We start from the raw sequence: 19,600 nt of genomic DNA, 5'->3' as shown, positions 1-19,600 counted from the left end.
TAATATAATAGTTTCTTAAATGCTATGAAATATGGAATCATAGAATAGAATCATAGAATCATTTGAGTAGGAAGGGATGCTTAAAGGTCATCTAGTGCAACTCCCCTGCAATGAACAGTGATCTACAGTTAAATCCTCATTTAGCAGTAGCTGTGTATTACTGTTTGATTATCTAAGCTCACAGGTTCTGCTTCTTTTCGTATGGGCACTGAGGGATGACAGATTTACAGCAGCCACAATGCTCTCGTTGTGAGTGGCATTTCCGGGAGCAAAAACTAACTTTGCTAATACTTGCACTGTGTAGGTCAAAAGTGTCCAAGCTTTTCCTGGACCAGGAAGCAAGTGTGATTTTCAGACTGTATACATGGTCCAGCACCGATTACAAATGCAGAGGCAGTGATACACACTGAATCCACACAGAGGTGATGCACACTCTAACTGCTGCTCCAGCAAACTCTCACAGCCTCTCTTCTGCTTCAGCCTGCCATCCTTTGCTGTATAGCACAGCTGACATGTATCTGAGTTTCTGTGTTGAAGTAACAGATTAATCCCAGCTCTACATCAACATTTAGAAATGTACCATTCATTGTCAGAGTGTTAGGAGCCGTCCAGGAGCCTTTGACTCTCCAGTTATCAGTACTGAGCATCCCCTATCTCAGAAAGATTTGGGCTGCTTTAATGGACTAGGGGGTCTCTAGAACAAGAAAAACCTGTCTGTGCTTCCATCAGCTAACTCCTTTTTAAGAGACAGGGAGTCATGTCTCACTTTAGGGAGGAGAGCTGTAACATATCAAAATAGAAGCATGTTTTGGTCACCAGAGCAGGCCCAGAACTGAGTTCCAGCACTCACAGAAATCAGGCTTTGATTTCTTACATTTGGTGTTCAGTTTGGTGCAGGAAAAAAGAAAACTGTGGATTCGTTATCTGACGTGCTAAAATCGAGTTCTCACAGAGAGATTTGGAGTAAGAAGAATCACTACAGCTGCTTTAGCCAAGAATGGTCTCTGTTTTTGTTATATTTATTTATTTACTTTAAGAAAAAGGACCATAGGCAACCATGCAAAGTGCCCTGGGTTATTTCTGTAGTGGGACTGGAGTTGGTGACACCCCTCATCTGTAAGAGTGTGGTGTTGTTATATGCTCAATAGGTGAGATGTGGCCACAACTGTCACAGAAAGAACTCGTCACTGACTCCATTTGGGAGAATCAAAGCCAAGAGGGTGCTGGAGAAGAGGTATCCAACTGCTTTGGACAGACTTCATAGAAGAATAACACTATTCTGAAGATGAGAAACCTCAAAGGGAATCTAGTAGAGTATTTCAAGGAGGTACTGAGATTGTGGCAGATGAGGCTGCAGACATAGTTCCTGTAAGCTTAGACGCGTCCTGGTGGTCTTACACCTCCTGGGCTGTCAATGCACCAACCCACACACAGCAGCTGAGCGCAGTTATGTGAAAATCCCGCAGACTTTCATGGTCCAACTCTGAGAAGGGAAGTCTGGGGTTGTGTACATGGGAGGAACGGCATTAGATGCGTGGAACTTGCATCTTCCCACGGGGGTAACGTGAGGTCAGCGCTGTCCTCTTTGCCCCAGAGGACAAGGAGCAAAAGGGACGGAGGTATGGCTGCGAGCAGTGGTCACAGCGCGTATTGGAAATGAGCACTGAGTTTCTTGTTCGCGTTCTCCCCCTTGTCTTTCTTTCTCATTTGCCATCTCCCTTTCTTTTCCTTTCCCCTTCCTATTTTCTTCCCCCTCCCTCCCCTTTCTTTCCTCCCCTCTCTCTTCCCCACTACCCCTTAGGGTCACCTCCCCGTGCACACAGCCGAGCGGCTCCGCTCCTAGCGTGGGGCTGCTGGGCGGCTCCCAGCCCGGAGCCGGCCGGGGCGGTCCCACCGCCGTCCCCTCCTCCTCCTCCAGCCTGCGCGGGGCAGGGGAGCGCCCCGCCGCCGCCGAGCACAGCGGCAGCCGCGGCGCGGAGCTGCTGCCGGACCCCTTCCTCCTTGTCCTCCTCTCCCTCCTCCTCCTCCTCCTCCTCCTTCTCCTCCCCCGGCAGCGCATTATGGCCCCCCCCGGGCTCTGCCTGCTGCTCCTGCTCCTGAGCAGCTCGGGGCTTGCCCCCCCCGGCTCCGCGCAGCCCCCGCCGCAGCGCGGGAGCGTCTGGTGCCCCAGCCGCTGCCTCTGCTTCCGCAGCACCGTGCGCTGCATGCATCTGATGCTGGAGAGCGTGCCCGCCGTGTCGCCGCAGACCACCATCCTGTGAGTGGCCGGCAGCGGGAGGGGATACCTGCGGGGAGGGAAGCACTCGGGGCGGCGATGGGGCCTCGGCCCTTTGTTTGCAGCCGTGGGAGGGGGCTCGGCCCCGCTGCGGAGCTCCCGGAGACTGCGGAGGGCCGCGGTTGGGCGCTGCGGAGGGGCTGGCTAGAGGGGGAGCGACGGGACGGGTGGATGAGGGCTCTCCGCTCGCTGCGGAGGAGTAGTGCCCGTGTGGGAGCAAACCGCGATTCAAATGTTGGCCTTAACCGCTTCGAGTCACTACAGAATTTGAGGACGTGCAACCCTACGGACCGTGCGGTCCTGTGCTTAAAGCAGGCGGGACTGAACTGTCAGCTGAAGCGCCCATCCGGTCCTCTGCAGGGTCAGGGCTCTGCTCTTGGGAGCGGGATTTCGGCAGGAAGTTGGAACGAGAGGATCTTTGAGGTCCCTTCCAACGCAAGGTATTCTGTGGCTGTGGTTGTGTTGGCTGTAAGATTTGGCGCTGCAGAAGCTCAGCACTCACGTTGGTCTTATTGAGGCGGTCACCTTCCCGGCCATTTTTTCCCCTCTGACAATAAATGCAGAGTTCTAAGGAAGCATTGTGTGCAGGTTCCTGTCAAGGGAAGGGTTTGTTCTGCTGACCCACTCGTGTGCTGCTGCAGTCAGAGCTCCTGGCACCAGCCCTGTCCATCCCTTCACACATGCACTCATGAAATCAGTCCTTGGCCCTGGGAATCTTCTTGCTGGGCCTCCTGTAATAAATGAAGTTGTGACTTTGTCAGGTATTTTCATAGGGGATCCATAAAGCCGTGGTGTGTTTCAGCTTGCAAGTGTTGTTTAATGTGAGGAGTGCAGTCACTAATGTTTTAACTGAGTTCCTCCTTGGCAAGGAGCTTGTTCTTTTGGCAGAGCCCGATCGGTCCGGCAGCACTTGTAAGCCTTTTAGGGAACAATTCAGGAAGTGGGTGGTTAATGTTTCTTACATATGAAATAAAGTACATTCACAGAACACCTTCTGCATGGAAATTACAGGAAACCATGTAAAACTAGTTGTCCAAATCGTCTTAAATAAGTTAAAAAAAAAAAAAAAATTGTGAACTTCAGAGTATGGAGGGAAATCTTTTGTTTCACATTAGGGGTAGTGAGAGACAGAAGAGCTGCAATGGCACAAAGTGTTTGATGGCCCTGGCCAGGGCAGAGCTTCCCTTATGGTGGATATTATTAATCTTGCAGTGACTCAGAGCAGAATGTATGAACAATGTGAGCATTATACTCCCCTAATGCCACTAATATATCAGATTGTTTGGCATCCCAAATCAGAATGGTCATTTTGGCATAATGCATCCTGCAATGCAGCAGAATTAAAAAGAAGTTACGGGGTTCTTTTTCAACTTGACGAAGAACAGTGATTCTCAAAGTAGGCTGTGGGTGACCATTGTTTTTCAAAATGTAATGGGGCCTTACTTTTCATCTGGGTATTGATATTTTCCTTTTTTCAGTAGCTGACAAGGGTCATATGCTAAGGTCTTCAGTAGTACAACTTTTATAAACACACAGTTACTTCTTTTGCTAGGGTTCTGCTGAATGGGAGTGGAGAGGAGATGAAGTGGAAGATAATCTGGCAATATGTGTCTCTGGGACAAAGAACACTGATACAACTTGTTTAGCAACAAGCATGGCTATGTTAGATGCGGCCCTTGGCAACTTGATCTAGTGGGTGGCAACCCTGTTCAGAGCAGGGGGTTGGAACTGGGTGGGCTTTAAGATTCCTTTCAACCCAAGCTGTTCTGTTGTATAATTCTATGACTGTATGTAAATAGGCTTGCCTACCCTATGGACTGCTTACCTTTGGTTCTAGGAAGTATGGCATTTGTCTGAAGTGCTCGTTGAGTTACCAGGTGATGTGATGACCAAATTTACCTTACTGCTTTGTGGAACTGCAGTTTCTTTTTTTCAGCATGAAATCAAAAGCATTTATTTCTATGCCAGTTTGACTGTCAGCATGTCTTCTGTTTGGAGGCTGTATGTGAAATGCTTTTTAGTGGTGGTGATGATAGCTGGGTAATTAGAAATAACGAGTTAACTTCAATAGAGCATCTTTGCCTTTAAAAAAAGGACTTAAGAATTCCAGAAAATTGTGTTGCTAGTGGATTAAGCCCATTTTACAGATGTTTGTAAATTCTATATTTGTGTCTGCTTTATTTCTTAAGACACAGGTTACCTGTGAGGTAATTTTGTAACAATATTGTTGTGTTTTCTTGTTTATAAACATACATTTATTTTGTGTTTTTCCAAGCCTTGGTTCTGAAAGCTGTTGCATTTTTGGAAAGCAGAGTTGACTTTGTTCTACTTCACATATAATTTTTTCTATGGATTAAAACAGCATGGGGCCAGAACAACAGTGCAGCCAAATGTTTTTTCCCCACATATCAAAAATGTCTACTCATAATCCCAGGCTCGCTTTTGAAAACTGCTTGTAACATTGCTGGTTGCTGACCTTGCCAGTGTTACTCCTGGCTGTACATTTTCTCACTCTTCCTGCTTCTCCCATTTTTTGGCACTTCCCCTTCCCTGCTGCAGGCTGGGATCCATGGCTTAGATTTCTTTCGTGCAGGGGCTTCTCGCAGCTTCAAAAGTGCTTATGGCATCTTATATGAGCACATGATTTCACCTACAGTGAGGGGATTGCCCTTCCATACATAAAAGATGTGATCCTCTTTGTAGTAGGAGATACAGCATCCCAGTGATAGAATCATAGAATGGATTTAGTTGGAAGGGACCTCAAAGATCATCTATTTCCAACCTGCAACTGCAGGCAGGGTTGCATACTGGTAGCATACTGGGGCTGCCCATGGCCCCAATCAGCCTTGGCCCAAAGCTGATTTTTCCTTGAGAGTGAAGCCTCATCTCCTGAGTAGACTGCAGAATTACTTCATGCTTTCAAGTGCTGTTGTGGGAGGTTCCTTCAGTCGCTAACTGAAAATTAAGAACTGATGTACCCACAGAAATTGCTTTATGTATGAGACCATTGAAGTGGTTGAGGAATGTAAAATTCTGGGTATGGAACTGCTGCTGTCCTCTCTTCTCTGATTATACCTAATCTTACTTTTGTTTAGAAGATGTTTTAAACACAGAAATCCCCTGTGGATTTAACAGCCATTTCTAACTCATGGCATTTGTAATTCTGACAAGAGGCCTTCGAGTGTTGAAGCAGTATGTCAGTATTTGCATCTTGTCTCAACAGGACCAAAACCCAAAGCTGTCTACAAGCCTGGCTACACACACTCAAACCAGTACTGAAATTTTACTTACTCCAAAGTTTTATTTGACAGCACCTGGATACTTTCATTTTTTTGTTTTTTTTTTTGTTGTTGTTGTTTTTTTGCTAGCTATCTAATGTTTGCATGCTCTATGAACATGATTGTATTCCCTCTAGTTGGGGCTCAAAGACTGAATAAGAATAGAACCTCACTGTGTAGTAAGCAGGTATGAATTGACCAGAAGTATTTGTAAAAAAAGGAAGTGGATTTGATCTGCACTAAGAATGATGTGCAAATTATTGAAAAGGCAAACACACTCAAGTCACTTGTAACTGTGTTTGCTAGGTATAATTGCTACTTTGACTCTCTTCTGTGTCTGTTATGAATAGCAATAGAATAATCATATTTGAATAAGGAAGTAATTTCAAGTGATCAGAGTTTTGTAGGACTTCTTTAATTGTAATCATTCTGGATGAGTTGCTATTGGAAGGTAGTCACTGAAGCTGAATTGAAGGCAGCAATCTCAGTGACACTTGTTACTTGTTACACCATGCTTTTGGTCACAATTCCAACATATTCTACAAATTGGATAGTTTACATAATCTATGAGGGCTGCTTTGAAAGTAATGCCTCCTATTTTATGATATTGGCGCATGACATCAGAAGCTTGAGTTGGTAGAGTGGCAGTAGAGGTTGAACTTTTCCACCAATATTCTGTTTCCCACAATATTCTGCCAGAGAGCAGCACAAGGGAGGTCTGACAAAATGGAAGTGCATATGAAGCAAAAGTGTGGAATTGGGTTCCTCTACATGGAAAAAATCGGCTCCCAATGAAGCTTGTTATGTTTATGTAGAGCAAATGTCAGTGTGAGCATAGTGGGGTAGTGGACAGTGCGTTTCAGCAGTGATGTTAGTGATAGGAAAAGCAAGCTGTTCCTGTCAGACATGGACAAATGTTGCACCACATAATGATGAGGGTCTCATTCAGCTCATCTAGGTGAATAGGCTAATGGTGATGACTATCTTGAGAAACAGTATTTTGTAGCTGAGAATTTGCTCTATAAAACAGTGTTACTGTGCTCTTTGTATCTGTTGTAGTTTCCATGGAAATAAATAGAGGCTTTACTTTTGGAGTGACCTACCTACAAATTGGAAACTTTTTCCTTTTTTTAACTTCCATCTTGTAGTATAAATGTCAAGGGTTCATCCAAAGGAAAAAGGGAAATTACTTCTGAAATTCCATCCAGAGTTTCTAGATAGTAGAATAAGAACTTCTATTTGCCTCAGAGTTCTGTTACAATTTCTGAGGAATCAGGTCTTGTGTATTCAGAATGCTAGTGAAATCCATTCTTTTCAAGAACATCTGTCTTAATACAATTGGAAGAAAGAAAAAAAAGGCTGTATTTCACAAATCACACACATCTGGAGTGTAAATGAATTACCAAAGAGATAGGGGTAATGGAAACTTAATGCTATTTTGATATTGATTTCTTGGTAATATTATGTTTCCTAACATAGGCATTTAGGGAAAAGGAATAGGCAATATGTATAATTTCTGTCAGTGCAGGTGTCTCTGAGCTATTACAGTGGAATGATGCGTGCTACTTGCAGATCTACTGTTTGCCAGTAATGCGTTATCAGTCAGCAAAGCATCATGTTATTCTCATCTCAAAAATGCAGGATTCTTGCTTCCAATCAGATCTTTGAAAACCTTTTAGAGAACTTCCAATAGACAAAGGAATTAAAAGAGCAAATAATTACACCTTGACGATGTGACGGACAATGATTTGTAGTCTCGAATCAGGGCTATGAGTAAGCTCAATTACTTGGCTACTGAGTATCAATTTAGGCATAGGACACAGATGAGAGATATGCCGCTGGTTTCAGATTTCAGTTAAAACATGGAGGCCTAGGTATACTTAGTGTTAAAAAAAAACCATAAAAAAAAAATTGTTAAGTACAGATACTGGAGATTTCCTTGAAGTGTTTGAGAATAGCTGAATGCAGACATAGATCTTGTCAGACTCTTGAGCAGGCCATGAGCTACATTAGATGCCAACAACAATTTCCTTGAATTACTCAAAGCAAGGGAATGGTATAAAATTATTTCAATAAAATTATTTTAGGTCTTCCTTCATAGGAATTTTATTATCAACTGCAGACTCAATTTAAGATTAAAGCATCTATATTTATGTGTCTGTACTGAGGGATCCACAGCCATATTAGATTTCTGAGCTTTCCTTATGTTGAGTAGCAATTTACCAAATGCAGTCAATTGACCCTGGAGAAAGATTCAGATCACCCCGAAGGGAAAATCTAGGACTTGATTCATTTTCTAACTGTAAATATCTAACACCATTTGAATTCCATTAAGGGAATCCTTTCTAGCTTCCATCTGTTTCTCCAAAAAGGATGTAGGTTAGGGCTACACGTTGGGCCTGTGTCATACCTACATGCTCCCAGCAGTTGTTTCAGTCCAGAACAACTTGAAACAGCAGATACCACTGAACTGAATCAAGCTGCTGCTTTTTGGGCAGTTTAGTCATTCTCTAGCTTATGCTAACTGCGCTGACTAATCTTCTGTTGACAATAATGGGAGTTTAAACATTTGTATGTAGACGTCTGTACTTATTTGTCTAAACAAAAGTTTAAAATGTTTTCAGGAGATATTTCCATGATATTTTCAATGGAAAGAGACTGTTTACAAAAATCAGAGGCTAAGGAATATACAATCCATAGGGTAATTCATTTTCAAGGTTGCTAAAAGAGGAGAATTTTTACTGGCGTGCCCATTAAACCCTATCCTCTGAGTACCAACAAGTCAAATTGATGCTAGAAAGGATTCTAAGCCTCCCCAGCAAAGCAACTTTGGAGAGTGTGTAGGATGTGAATCCTTGCTAAAGCCATTCCTGGGAAGTCTGTCTCTTCTGCTGATGGAATAAGCCAGGGCCATGGTGTGAATGTATTGAGACATTTACAGAACTTGCAGAATGTATTTGGCCTTTAGCAGGGGGAAAAAGGAACAATACTGATACGTGGTTGGCATTTACTGGGAGATATCATGGAAATCTGCTGAAGAATATAGCAGAAGACCCAAATGAATCTTTGTTTCAAGAACATGTCTTCTTCCCATTGGGGAAGTATTTCTGTCATCTCAGTAGAGAGTTAACCTTCATCAAGTTCTTTGTTTAAGATTGGGGGAAAAAATATGGGGGAAAATCATATCCATCATTTCCTACAAGTATCTTACTGTATATTTAATATAATACACTATCACCAGAGGAATACATTGTATTATATTACAGTTAATAAATACAATTTTTGGTTTCCATCTTTTTTACTACAATATATTTTTGACTAGTTAATATATAACATTTGAATATTAAAATGCTAAACACATATATTTTTTTAATGGGCAGATGCCCAGAGTAATACAAATGATCCATTTGTTCTAATATCTGCTCTTTTATGTACAGCTTGTAAAAAGGCAGGTAGCATAGAGCAAGCATGTAGTGGTTCATTCCTATAATTAATTTGCAGGTAATGGATTTTTCATCTAAAGACAATTTCAATAGTACATGTAAGTCTTGATGGATTTCCACAAATTGTTTAGCCTCTTTTTTCAACTAATTAAGCTGTTACTTACAGTCATCGCTTTTGGTGTTAAGGAATCCTATGCAAACGACATACTGTAAACTGTTGTCTTCTAATGTGTGAAGCCTCCAGGTTGCTTGCTTCACTTGGTGTTTCTCAGCTTTGAAGATGAACCAACGGTGTGCCTCTGTGGCCAAGACGGCCAATGGCATCCTGGCCTGCATCAGAAATAGCTTAGCCAGCTGGAATAGGGGACCCTCGCTACAAGAACACTGAGTTACTCAAGCGTCTGAAGAGGAGAGCAACAAAGCTGATAAATAGACTGCAAAACAAGAGTAGGAAGGAATAGATGGTGGTATTGAGGTTGTTTAATCGAGAGAAGATGAGGCTGAGGAGGGACCTCATTACTATCTACAAGTGCTGAAAGGATGTTGCAGTGAGATTGGTGTTGATCTCTTTCCTCAGGAGATAAGTGATAGAACACAAGAAAATGACTTCAAGTTGTGCCAGGGGAGATTAAATTGGACATTATGAAGAATTTCTTTGTGGAGAGTGCGGTTAGGTGTTGGAGCAGGCAGCCCAGGGAAGTGGTAGTCACCCTGGAGGTATTTATTTAAGAGATTTGTGGACATGGCGCTGCGTGTCATAGTTGGTGATTTGCCTCAGTAGATCAGGCTAATGATTGGACTTGATGATCTTGAAGGTCTTTTCCAACTTATATGATTCTATGATTTTTTTTTTCTGTTGGAAGAGACAATGAATATTCAATCCCTTTTCATTGTCTCAGTGCCAGCCTGTTTTCAAAACAGAAAAGTCTTGTTACTGAAACGTCAGTGTTCCTGAGCTTTCATCATCTAAATTTCTCCTTCCCCACTCCACTATGTTTTGAGGTGATGAAATTATAACTTTCCACTGTATTTGCACGAAGATTTCTGGTGTGTGAGTTAATGGGGATTATAAAACAGCTTTGCAAAAGTCTGTTTTTGTTTTCTGTTCCTTTCCTAGTAATTCTCAGCATCCTACCTCCATTTCTTGAACTGTTTTCACAGAATCATCAAATGTAGATAATTATTGATAATAATTAGGAATGGTTAGTTCTAGTCTCACCATTCTATTTGCCAAGCTTGCATTGTTTCCTCCACCTACTCTACTTTGTATTTATGTGCATTTGATCTACGTTTCAATTTCTGGACTAATGGCAGGCCCTTCCTAGTCAGACTTTGTGAAAATAAATGAATGTCATAAGGAGAAGTTCGTCATCTCATTGTTCACCTCACTTTTACTTCTGAATGTATTGAACAATACAGAACTAACTACAGATAACTGAAACTTTATAGGTGACTTTGTTTTACTATGAAAATTTACCATTTACTGCTGGTATCTCTTTATATGATTATCCAGACCGTATGAAATATTTGTTTCAAGTAGCTGCTTCAAAAAATTGTCATTGGGAATTTGGACTGTAGTCAGCCTAAAGCTTTTTCTTTTGTTCTACCATAACTTTTTAGAAAACCATGAATTTGATCTACATCTGTGGATTGCTGTTGCTGTCTAAACCCACAGTTGAAAATCCCAGTTGAAAACGCACAGTTTTAAATGTTTTTGTTTTCCCTGTTCTGCTGACGTGCTTCTATTGCTAGTCAGTTTTTCCAAATAACAAAATTAAAATAGATGAATTATATTATTTTTCATCATTGCTTTGGGGATTCTGTAGGCATGAGGGACATTGAAAAGAATAAGAAATTTTTGAGTAGCAGAGATGAACATGGGATTAGTTAGTCACTGGAAAGTGTAAGAAATGAATGTTTGGACATGAGTGAATATACTCTTTCTGCCCTAATTCCCAAAGAAGACTGATGGGAAAACAACAGGGAGATGCCTATCTCTTGTATCATCAGGAGTGTCTGTATCTGAAATGCAGATAGGAGTGAGTTTCATCTAACATTCTGGTAAACACATGCCTAAGAGAAAAAATATGATGATTAAATATTCCAACCTCCTCCATTTTTCTGAGTAGGTCTTACTGACTTCTCTCCCAGGTGATGTCAGTACTCGTTAAGAGAAGAGATGGGAGTGTCATTAGCCAGCAGGAAATAATAGAATAGTTCAGTTGGACAGGACCTTCGCAGATCATCAACTCCAACTGCCTGACCACTCCAGGGAATCCTGAAAGTTAAAGCTTACTACTGAGGGCATTGTCCAAATGTGTCTGACATGAACACTGACAAGCATGGGGCATCAACCACCTCTCTTGGAATTCTGGTCCAGTGTATAACCACCCTTAGAGTACAGAAGTATTTCCTAATGCCTCCCCTGGTGCAAGTTTGTACCATTTCTGTATGTAACTTCATCACTTGGATTTTAAATAAAAATTAAGATGTCTCTGTTTGCTCATGGATTGGCTTTTAAAGAAACTAAGTTTGAATTAAAAGGTCAGAAGCCTAGCAAAAAATAAAGCAAAAAAAGAAAATATAGCTGATAAGGAAGAGATAAAGATAGAAGGAAGTGTGAAAAGAAATGCAGCATAGTATAATAGGAGAAATTGCTCTTGCTGTTATGAAAAATAGCAGATAACAATTATTCAAAAAATGAAGAAGAGAAATAGTGTGCAATGTGCAAAATTGCATAATTTTTTATTATTTGAATTACAAAATATCCTTTTACAGAAAATCTTCTTTTGTATAATGGGTAAAATTAAAATATTCTATTAATGTTTTCAGGCCCCAATCTTACACTGAACAGTGGAAAAATGAACTGTAAATTTTCACTCATCTTGATTCGTGTCTCAGAATGGTATTTTTTTTCAATTACATCTTGTTGGATTCACATTTCTGAGTCTTTTAAAGCTTACTGTACTTTGTTTACAGTATTATTTCCCACTTCATGTAATATTTTGTGATCAAATATTTTGAACACTCTAGCTTTCAACTAGCAAAGTGACCTTATGGTTAGCTTTGTGTTCCTGAGTACTGCTCAGGCTTCTAACTCTTTCTGAACTTGGACATTTACTGAGTCCCTTTCCAGCAAGTCACACTATGTGTATACAGTTTCATAGGCTATATAATTCTTCACCTTACAGAAAAGGTCCATTTATAAAGGTGGCATTTAAAAATTGTATCACACAAGGTAAGAGAATTTTATGTACAAAAAGTTAGTTCATACTTTAGAAACTTGTGTGCATGTGTTTTATATGTGCTTATATATGCTACACATACAGCGTGTATCTGTGCGTATGCACATATACATGTAGTGAAGTGGAAGCAACTGAGCCAAATTGTCAATCATTTGTTCCGTTTGGATTTGATGAAAACAAAACAAAAATAACTTCACTTTATTATTGCAAACATGGGCAAAGTTTCAAGGCAATCCAAAGAGATGGTGCAATGAGGGCTGGCCAAGCTGGAATAGAATGACTCAAATATTTCCCTTTGCTTCCTTTGCTTATCTGGGTGCCAGATTTGAGGGTTTTTTTTTTCCTTTTATTTTTGGTATGGAGTTATTGCTGTTGCTAATGAGAGTCAATTGAGCCTTTTAAAAATAAAACTGAATGAATGTTTGATTTATTGCAAATAACAAGGATTGTTACATCTCTTGAGAAAGACAGAGAGAGATTGGTGTGAGCTCTCAGCTTCATCTCCTTCTGTTTAATCTAAATGTGTGTACTAGTTACTTGTAGCAATGATTAGGATATTTAAGGGTTTGGACAGTGCCTGGCACGGCTTCTTAAACCTTGTGAAAGCTTCTAGAATGAATGCAGTAAAGTTTGGTATAATGTAGTGTTCTGTTTTGGTTTTCTTCTGAGTTTTCCTAAGTAAAACAAGAAGTATATTAACTCCAAAATTTGTTGTAATGGCCATGACATGGCTCCCTTTTCTGGTATGATCTGTTGTTGTTTGGACTTTCAGGTCTTTTATTCTCTTTCCAATTACCACTCCCTAAATCTTTTTGAAAATTTTTGTTTCAGCATTCTTTCCCCTTACATCACCTATTACAACACTGCTCATTGCCTGGCTGCTCTGAAAAATGAAAACAGTAATACTTGTACATGGCATTACCTTAAGAGTAATAACTGCTTTTGGCAAGCAGAATGGCGACTGCTAAATGTCAGCATCGTGTTAGCCAGACTGATAGATTCAGTACCCTCTTATTAGCTATTTGGCTACTGGTTTCTCTCATAGGAGATAAAAAACGGCATGACTGAGCCCATGCTTGCTTTGATGTGTCTGCAGGCAAGTGCAAGCATCTATGGCTGCATGAAATGCAGTACAGGTTTTCAGACTCCTCAACACAATTAAATTCAGAATCATAAACCATAAAATCAGCAAGGTTGGAAAAGACCTCCGAGATCATCCAGTCCAACCACCCACCTACCACCGGTATTTCCGCACTAAACTATATCCCTCGGTACAATATCTAGATGTTCCTTGAGCACCTCCAGGTGGTCATTCCACCATCTCCCTGGGTAGCCTATTCCAGCACCTGACAGAAGCTTACAGGCTCTGTCCAAGGTCCACCACATTCTATAGATGGTAAATATTTTGTCTTTTCATAGTTTTGATTGGACACTTGAACATAAGGTCACATTTTTTGATGTTGGATGTTGCATTCTGTTTAATGACCGATTCAATAAATCTTCATCAATATGATTCAATATATATCATTAATATTCTAACCTTTAAAGTGTGTCTGCTTCAAAGTGTTGTAATGTTTTGAAAGTGGGTAAGAAAACTTTTTTTAATCATATTTTCAAAAATATTTTTGAGAATATGTGGTCTGGTGCAATGGTAACTCTAGAGAGCCAGTCTAAAAGCAAAATGAATACTTTGTGTTTCCTGTGTACGCTGCTCAGATGACATAAAAAGCTGGAGCAGCAGTGTGGTGGTATGGCATTGTGTGTATGAAAAACACACAGTGACTTGTTGCTGCTGGGAGGCTGCATTTTAAGGGATATTTTGTCATTGTTTAGTTTGGGGAAAATCATTTGAGTTCAAGAAAAAAGCTTTTATTTGTCATTTTGATAAATGTTTTCTGAGAAACTTGAGAGATAGGAGTATTTTAGGGTTCAAGATGTGAACTGAAACATAAAATTCAGTTATTTGACCTAGGTGACGTTCTCTGTTTCCATATGGAAAGACCCAGATGTTTGGTTTCAAGAAATGTAGAACTGTGACAGGGCCTCAAGAGCAGTGGAGCAGTGTGGTTATGGGAGAAGGTGATTTGCTCTGGCCAGATTGAAGTCATTAACTTGCCGATTTAATTTTATTAGCCAAGGTGAAGCGTAAGTAAATGTAATAGCACTCATATAGGGTACTCAGCTGAAGCAAATCAATTAAAATGTTCACTCATTAGACTTCAGTTTATAGCTAATGCTAGCTTTACAGGTAGATTGAAGGTGTAGCTGATTACTCTCATGCTTTCTGTGAAGACCTTTCGTCGTATAGACTTCCCCTGTGCTTTGCTTAAAGCAATTTTTTTAAAACTCAGATTATTCTGCATCCTGAGTGTAAGTTAAATCACTTGAAATTTCTAAAATTTTGATAGTCAAGAAAAATGTTCCAATGCATAAGTAAAAGGTAATTTTGAAAACATAGATGGAAAATCTTCTGGTCCTCCATTACAATGCGAGTATTTCCTGAACTGTGCTGTGCTATGGGAACTTTGTCTTTCTGGAGCAAAAGTTTCCTCTTGACACCTTCTGTTTTCTTCATATGTTTTGGATACATCTAGAATGTGAGGAATTGTACAAAAAACTAATAGAAACTGAAGGAAGTTTATTGAAAATGTCTGAAATGGAGTGTTCATTGCAGATTTTCAGCTGAACAGTCTGGCAAAGTAATGAATGGCAGAAAGCAATGTTTATAATAATAATTAAGCAAGCATTCAATGTCAGTCTTTATGCTCATCGCAATTGTCTAAACAATATATATCCATGAAAATATGCAAGGTATAAACGTATTTTGAAAGAATTTGTGAGTAGGCCAAGCACTTTACTGACAGCACAGGGCAAGTTTTCTATTTTCAATGAACTTACAAAGTGAACAACACTCAGAGAATAGGTAAAAGAAATAGACAAATATGATAGTTGCTCTGAAGTAGTGCCTCCTGTTTTATGATGTTGGCCTACAACATTAGAGGTTGATGTTGGTGGTATGGCATTGGAGGCTGAGGCTTCTCAACAGTATTTCATTACATTTTGTTGCCATGCGACAGATGGCAGCAGAGGGGCACTGTGACAAAGTGGTGCCCAACATGGTAGTGCATATGAAGTAAGGTGTGGCATTGAATTCCTCCCTTGGGGAAAAAATGGCACCCACTGATATTCAGCTGATGCTTGTTGAATGTTTGTGGAGACCAAACAGTGGATGTGAACACAATGAGGCTGTGGGTTGTGTGTTTCAGTAGTGGTGCTGGTGATCTGGAAGATAAGCTGTGGTCTTGGTGGCTATGCAGATTTTTACAAGCATGGCATGCAGGCTCTTGTTCATGGAAAATGCATAGCTAATGGTGGTGACTATCTTGAAAAATAGCATTTTGTAACTGAGAAGTTCCTCAAACACTGTTATTGTGCTCTTTATACCTGTTGCAGTTTCCATGGAAATAAATGGGAGACATGATTTTCAGAGCAACCTATGTAACTTGTGTACAGCCCAGATACTCAAGTACTCAAGTTTATGAAGGGGATCAGTTTTTTAACAGTGTGATATGTGTTTATACTGCCTTGCACATAAGAGAAAGAAGTATGAATTAGCTGTGGTCTGGAACTCACTACTGAACAATGTCAAGGTTAGTTTCAAGGCATTTTATTTTCAAAATAAAAAATTTTCAATGTTTTCTTTTCAATCCTTTAACATCTTGAATTCCCAAAGTATATGAAGCCAGTAATATCTGTACAATCCAGATCCTTCATTTGACAATTTTCACTCACCTCTCATTTACCTTTTCTCTGTAGATATCCATGAATAATTGTTTTTAATAAGACTAACATAGAGCAAGCACTTACCTTGTTTGTTACTGTTTTTGATAAAATTAGCATCCTTTTTTTTTTTTCCCATAATTGCTTTCACAAACACTGTTCTTGAAAATCAGACAAAGGATAAGCTCATGTATCCTTAGTACATAACAATAAATGCATTTTTATCTCTTACCTGATGTAAGATTTGAATTATATTGTGGTGGTTTCACCTTATGTGCAGCTCAGCTCTACCATTCCACACTCTCCCCTTCCTCTAAAGAAGAACAGGAGAAAAAACTATGGAAAAGAGCTAAAGGGTTGAGATAAAAATAGGGATATTGCTCACTAGTTACTGTCACAGGCCAAAAAGACTCAGTCTAGAAATAATAATGTAAGTTATTGCCAAATACTCACAGACAAGAGCAGCGAGAACTAAATAAATGATGATAAAAAAAAAAAACAAAACAGGTGATTGTGGTGAAATTTATTTATTTTATTTTTGAACTTTGGAGATAATTGCACTTGATGTTAGATGCCCATAAAATACATTAATTTTAAGATCTGGGTCTGCATGTAAGAAATTCCTAATGACTTTAAAAACTTGTTAAATGCCTTCTCGGATTCTAAAGAGTGCTTTTTTTTCTTTTGGTTGGTCCCATAAATCTGCTATTTTTTATTGCAGAGCAGCAACTTTTCAGTGGGTGGGACTACAAATGTTCATTCAGCATAGTGTTATCTCTAGATCTATGGACTGAACATAGGAAGGCAGCCCCTTTGGAGACCAGGGCAAGGGAATGAGCAGGCAGTGCCTGAGGATGAGAGACTGCAGCCACAGCACTGCTGTAGTAGCACAGTGTCTGTTAGCTGAGGAAACAGCAGAAGTTTGTGCTTTTCAGAGGCTGAGGGCTAGGTTTGTGGCTTGGACTCTTCAGCATCTTAAATTCTACTTAGACATCCTAAGTGCTTTGGAAATCCCAGCCTTAAATTGGCATCTGTATGCCTCTGGCTTAAAGGATGTATTTGTCATTCAGAGTGGTCTGGCCTTACCAAAATTATATTTCAGCATGAATCTGGGGATATTTTTTGTTTGCTTGCTTGTTTCAGGTAAATATTTATTATTATTTGGCAAACAATCCTTACAGGAAAGATTTTTTTTTACTGAGTGTTATGGCTGTGTTCTTAGTACTAGTGGAAATACTGGCCAAATATACATTACCAAGATGTATAAAAATACAGTTTTGAATGGTAACAACATATTAAGGATCTATGATTCATAGTTGAGAAGTGATTAGTGAGTATACGCTATTACTGAAACTATGATTTATTTAATGTTTGTCAGCAGATAGTACTCATGAACATCCAAATGTATAGAGAGAGATGAATATTTATAGTGAATATTAAAAGAAAATTATAAATCTAATGTATTTAAATAGCTCTTCTATTTAATCTATTAATGCTGGTATGTACCTGTGTGATTTATTTCACCCTTCTCTTTGAGTGGTTGGGGAACTTTTGCATCATTATTAATTTTTAAAGTAGGGATTATACCTTTTTATGATTAAAAGCAAAACCAAACCATAAACAAATTCAAGAAGGAAAAACACCCTACCACCACCACAGAAGCACCCCATGAGAGGTTCTTATGTTCCTTCTGAGTGCTGGCTGCCAACTATTGTTTCTCATTTCTCTCCTTTGTTTTCTCCGTCACTTTGCGAAATTAGCTGGAAAATTAGGGGAAAAAAAAAACAAGCGACTTCACTCTGAATCATTTCCCTGACTTCTGTGTGCTGTGATAGATATAAACAATGGTATGAGCCCCTGTGGAGGAGGATGGCCTGGAAAGGAGCAGGAGGGAAGGAACTACTTCAGCCACTTCTGCCACCGAGGGAAACTGGTAACTGGTCCCTGAGGCTGCTTTCCTTGTCACCAAAATAGTTATGACCTCAGGGAAAACCTTAGTAAGACAGCTCTGTAAAGTTTTGAAGGGACTTATTTGGGCAAAGAGTAGTCCCACCAGTGGCTCTGCTGAGGACTTCTTGAGGAGGAAGTAATAGCTTGTTTGTAACTGGAGCAATGAAAACCAGCATGTAAGTTGGAAAGCATTCAAAATGGAAACACCAGCTTGAATTGTAACTTTAAAATGGCACTAAGCTGTGAAGGTGGCTGAACATTGACTTCACTTGTACTCAGAAATGAACTTCTTTGCCTTAGGAATAATGTGTAAAAACATTTTTATCTGTTTAATGACTCTATTTTTTGGACTTTATTAAGGTGATGAAATAATTACAGAAACATTAAAAAATGCCTTTTAATTAGTTGTTGACTTAGTCTGGCAATATTAGAACTGCAAGAAACATGGTGCATGACTTATGACAAGTAAATGTGATCTCCCGAGGCCACTGGAATTTGAAATAACAGGAAACATACGCAAGGCTAGAAAGACTGATTTGGGAATTTCAGACGTATCTATAATTTGCAGTTATCCAATCTCCAACATTTTTTTAACTAGGCAATCCTCATTTACTTCTGGTAGAGAAAGTAGAAATGAAAAGGAAGAGAAGTTTCATTTATTTTACTTAGTTGGATTCTATTGTTGGACGTAAAATGTGGTGGGTGTTGATTGACTCTACACATATAAAATGTTATAATTCCTATTAATATTTTATTTATTCTCTTCATGTGTTCTGAAACATAAAATTTTCCCTAATTTTTAGGAAGCAGAAATGGGAAATAAGTAGTAGGGGGATATAGCAAGTAACTCTAAACTTGTCTGAATTTTTTTAATGATGATTTTTATGTTGATGCTAGGATGGACATACCAAGTGGAAAAAGAAAGAAGGGAATGATCTTTATTTCCAGAGAGCCATTACATTAGATATTTTGTGGTCATAACCCTTCTTGTAAGGGTAGCTTATAGTGCTCTTCATAGGCAGAAAACTCCTCCCCTCTTTTGATGGCGAAATGCAGAGGAGAGTTGTAACACAACTCTGTCACTCCCCATTCTTGCTTTGCCAGGAGCACAAGGATCTGAAGGCAGAACAAGAAAATTGCAAATTTATCTACTCTGGCTGTCTGTCTTTAGCCTCAGGAATCCAGTCCCTAGAGCCACAGCTTTTGCAGCAAGGTGACCTGGGATTTTCCCTGTAGCAAAAGGAAGAGCTGTCGTTTTGTATGACACCAGCAGGCTGCGGCTGAGTGTCTGTATTTGTGTTTTTGTTTATACTGTTTGTGCCAGCCAACAGTGCTTTTGGCATGACTGATAAAATGTCCTTGGATTCCATGAGAAGAAGCATTCAGATAAATTCTAACAATAGCCCTGAGTATGTTTGAATGCAGTATGGCCATTATTGGAAAGTACTTACTGGTTGGAAATATGTTCTGATAAAGTCTGTGTAGTAGAAAGGGAGGAGTGACACATAGGTTTATGATTAATAGAGGCTTTTGATTTTAAGTTTAGATATTATTTTTCATTGCGGTGATTCCTTCAGCTTTCCACATTCTTTGGATTGACATTGGTCTTCTATCACAAGACATTTTGAA

At 39.8% G+C, this 19,600-nt stretch overlaps 1 protein-coding gene across 2 annotated transcripts in view; it reads left to right on the top strand.

Moving 5' to 3' along the window:
• The first annotated feature begins 1,902 nt into the window (after positions 1–1,902).
• Positions 1,903–19,600, top strand: part of PXDN (peroxidasin) — a 79,534-nt gene continuing 61,836 nt past the window's right edge. For both annotated transcript variants that reach the window (XM_085217964.1, XM_085217963.1), the window contains exon 1: positions 1,903–2,257. In XM_085217964.1, coding sequence (XP_085074090.1) covers positions 2,061–2,257 — 197 coding nt within the window. In that variant the 5' untranslated portion in view covers positions 1,903–2,060. The remainder of the gene's footprint in view (positions 2,258–19,600) is intronic.

This window comes from Meleagris gallopavo, chromosome 2, assembly GCF_905368555.1.
Source record: "Meleagris gallopavo chromosome 2, MGAL_WU_HG_1.1, whole genome shotgun sequence".
Classification (NCBI taxonomy): domain Eukaryota; kingdom Metazoa; phylum Chordata; class Aves; order Galliformes; family Phasianidae; genus Meleagris; species Meleagris gallopavo.
The sequence above is the reverse complement of the archived record's forward strand: the minus strand, read 5'-3'. Positions and strand labels throughout refer to the sequence as shown.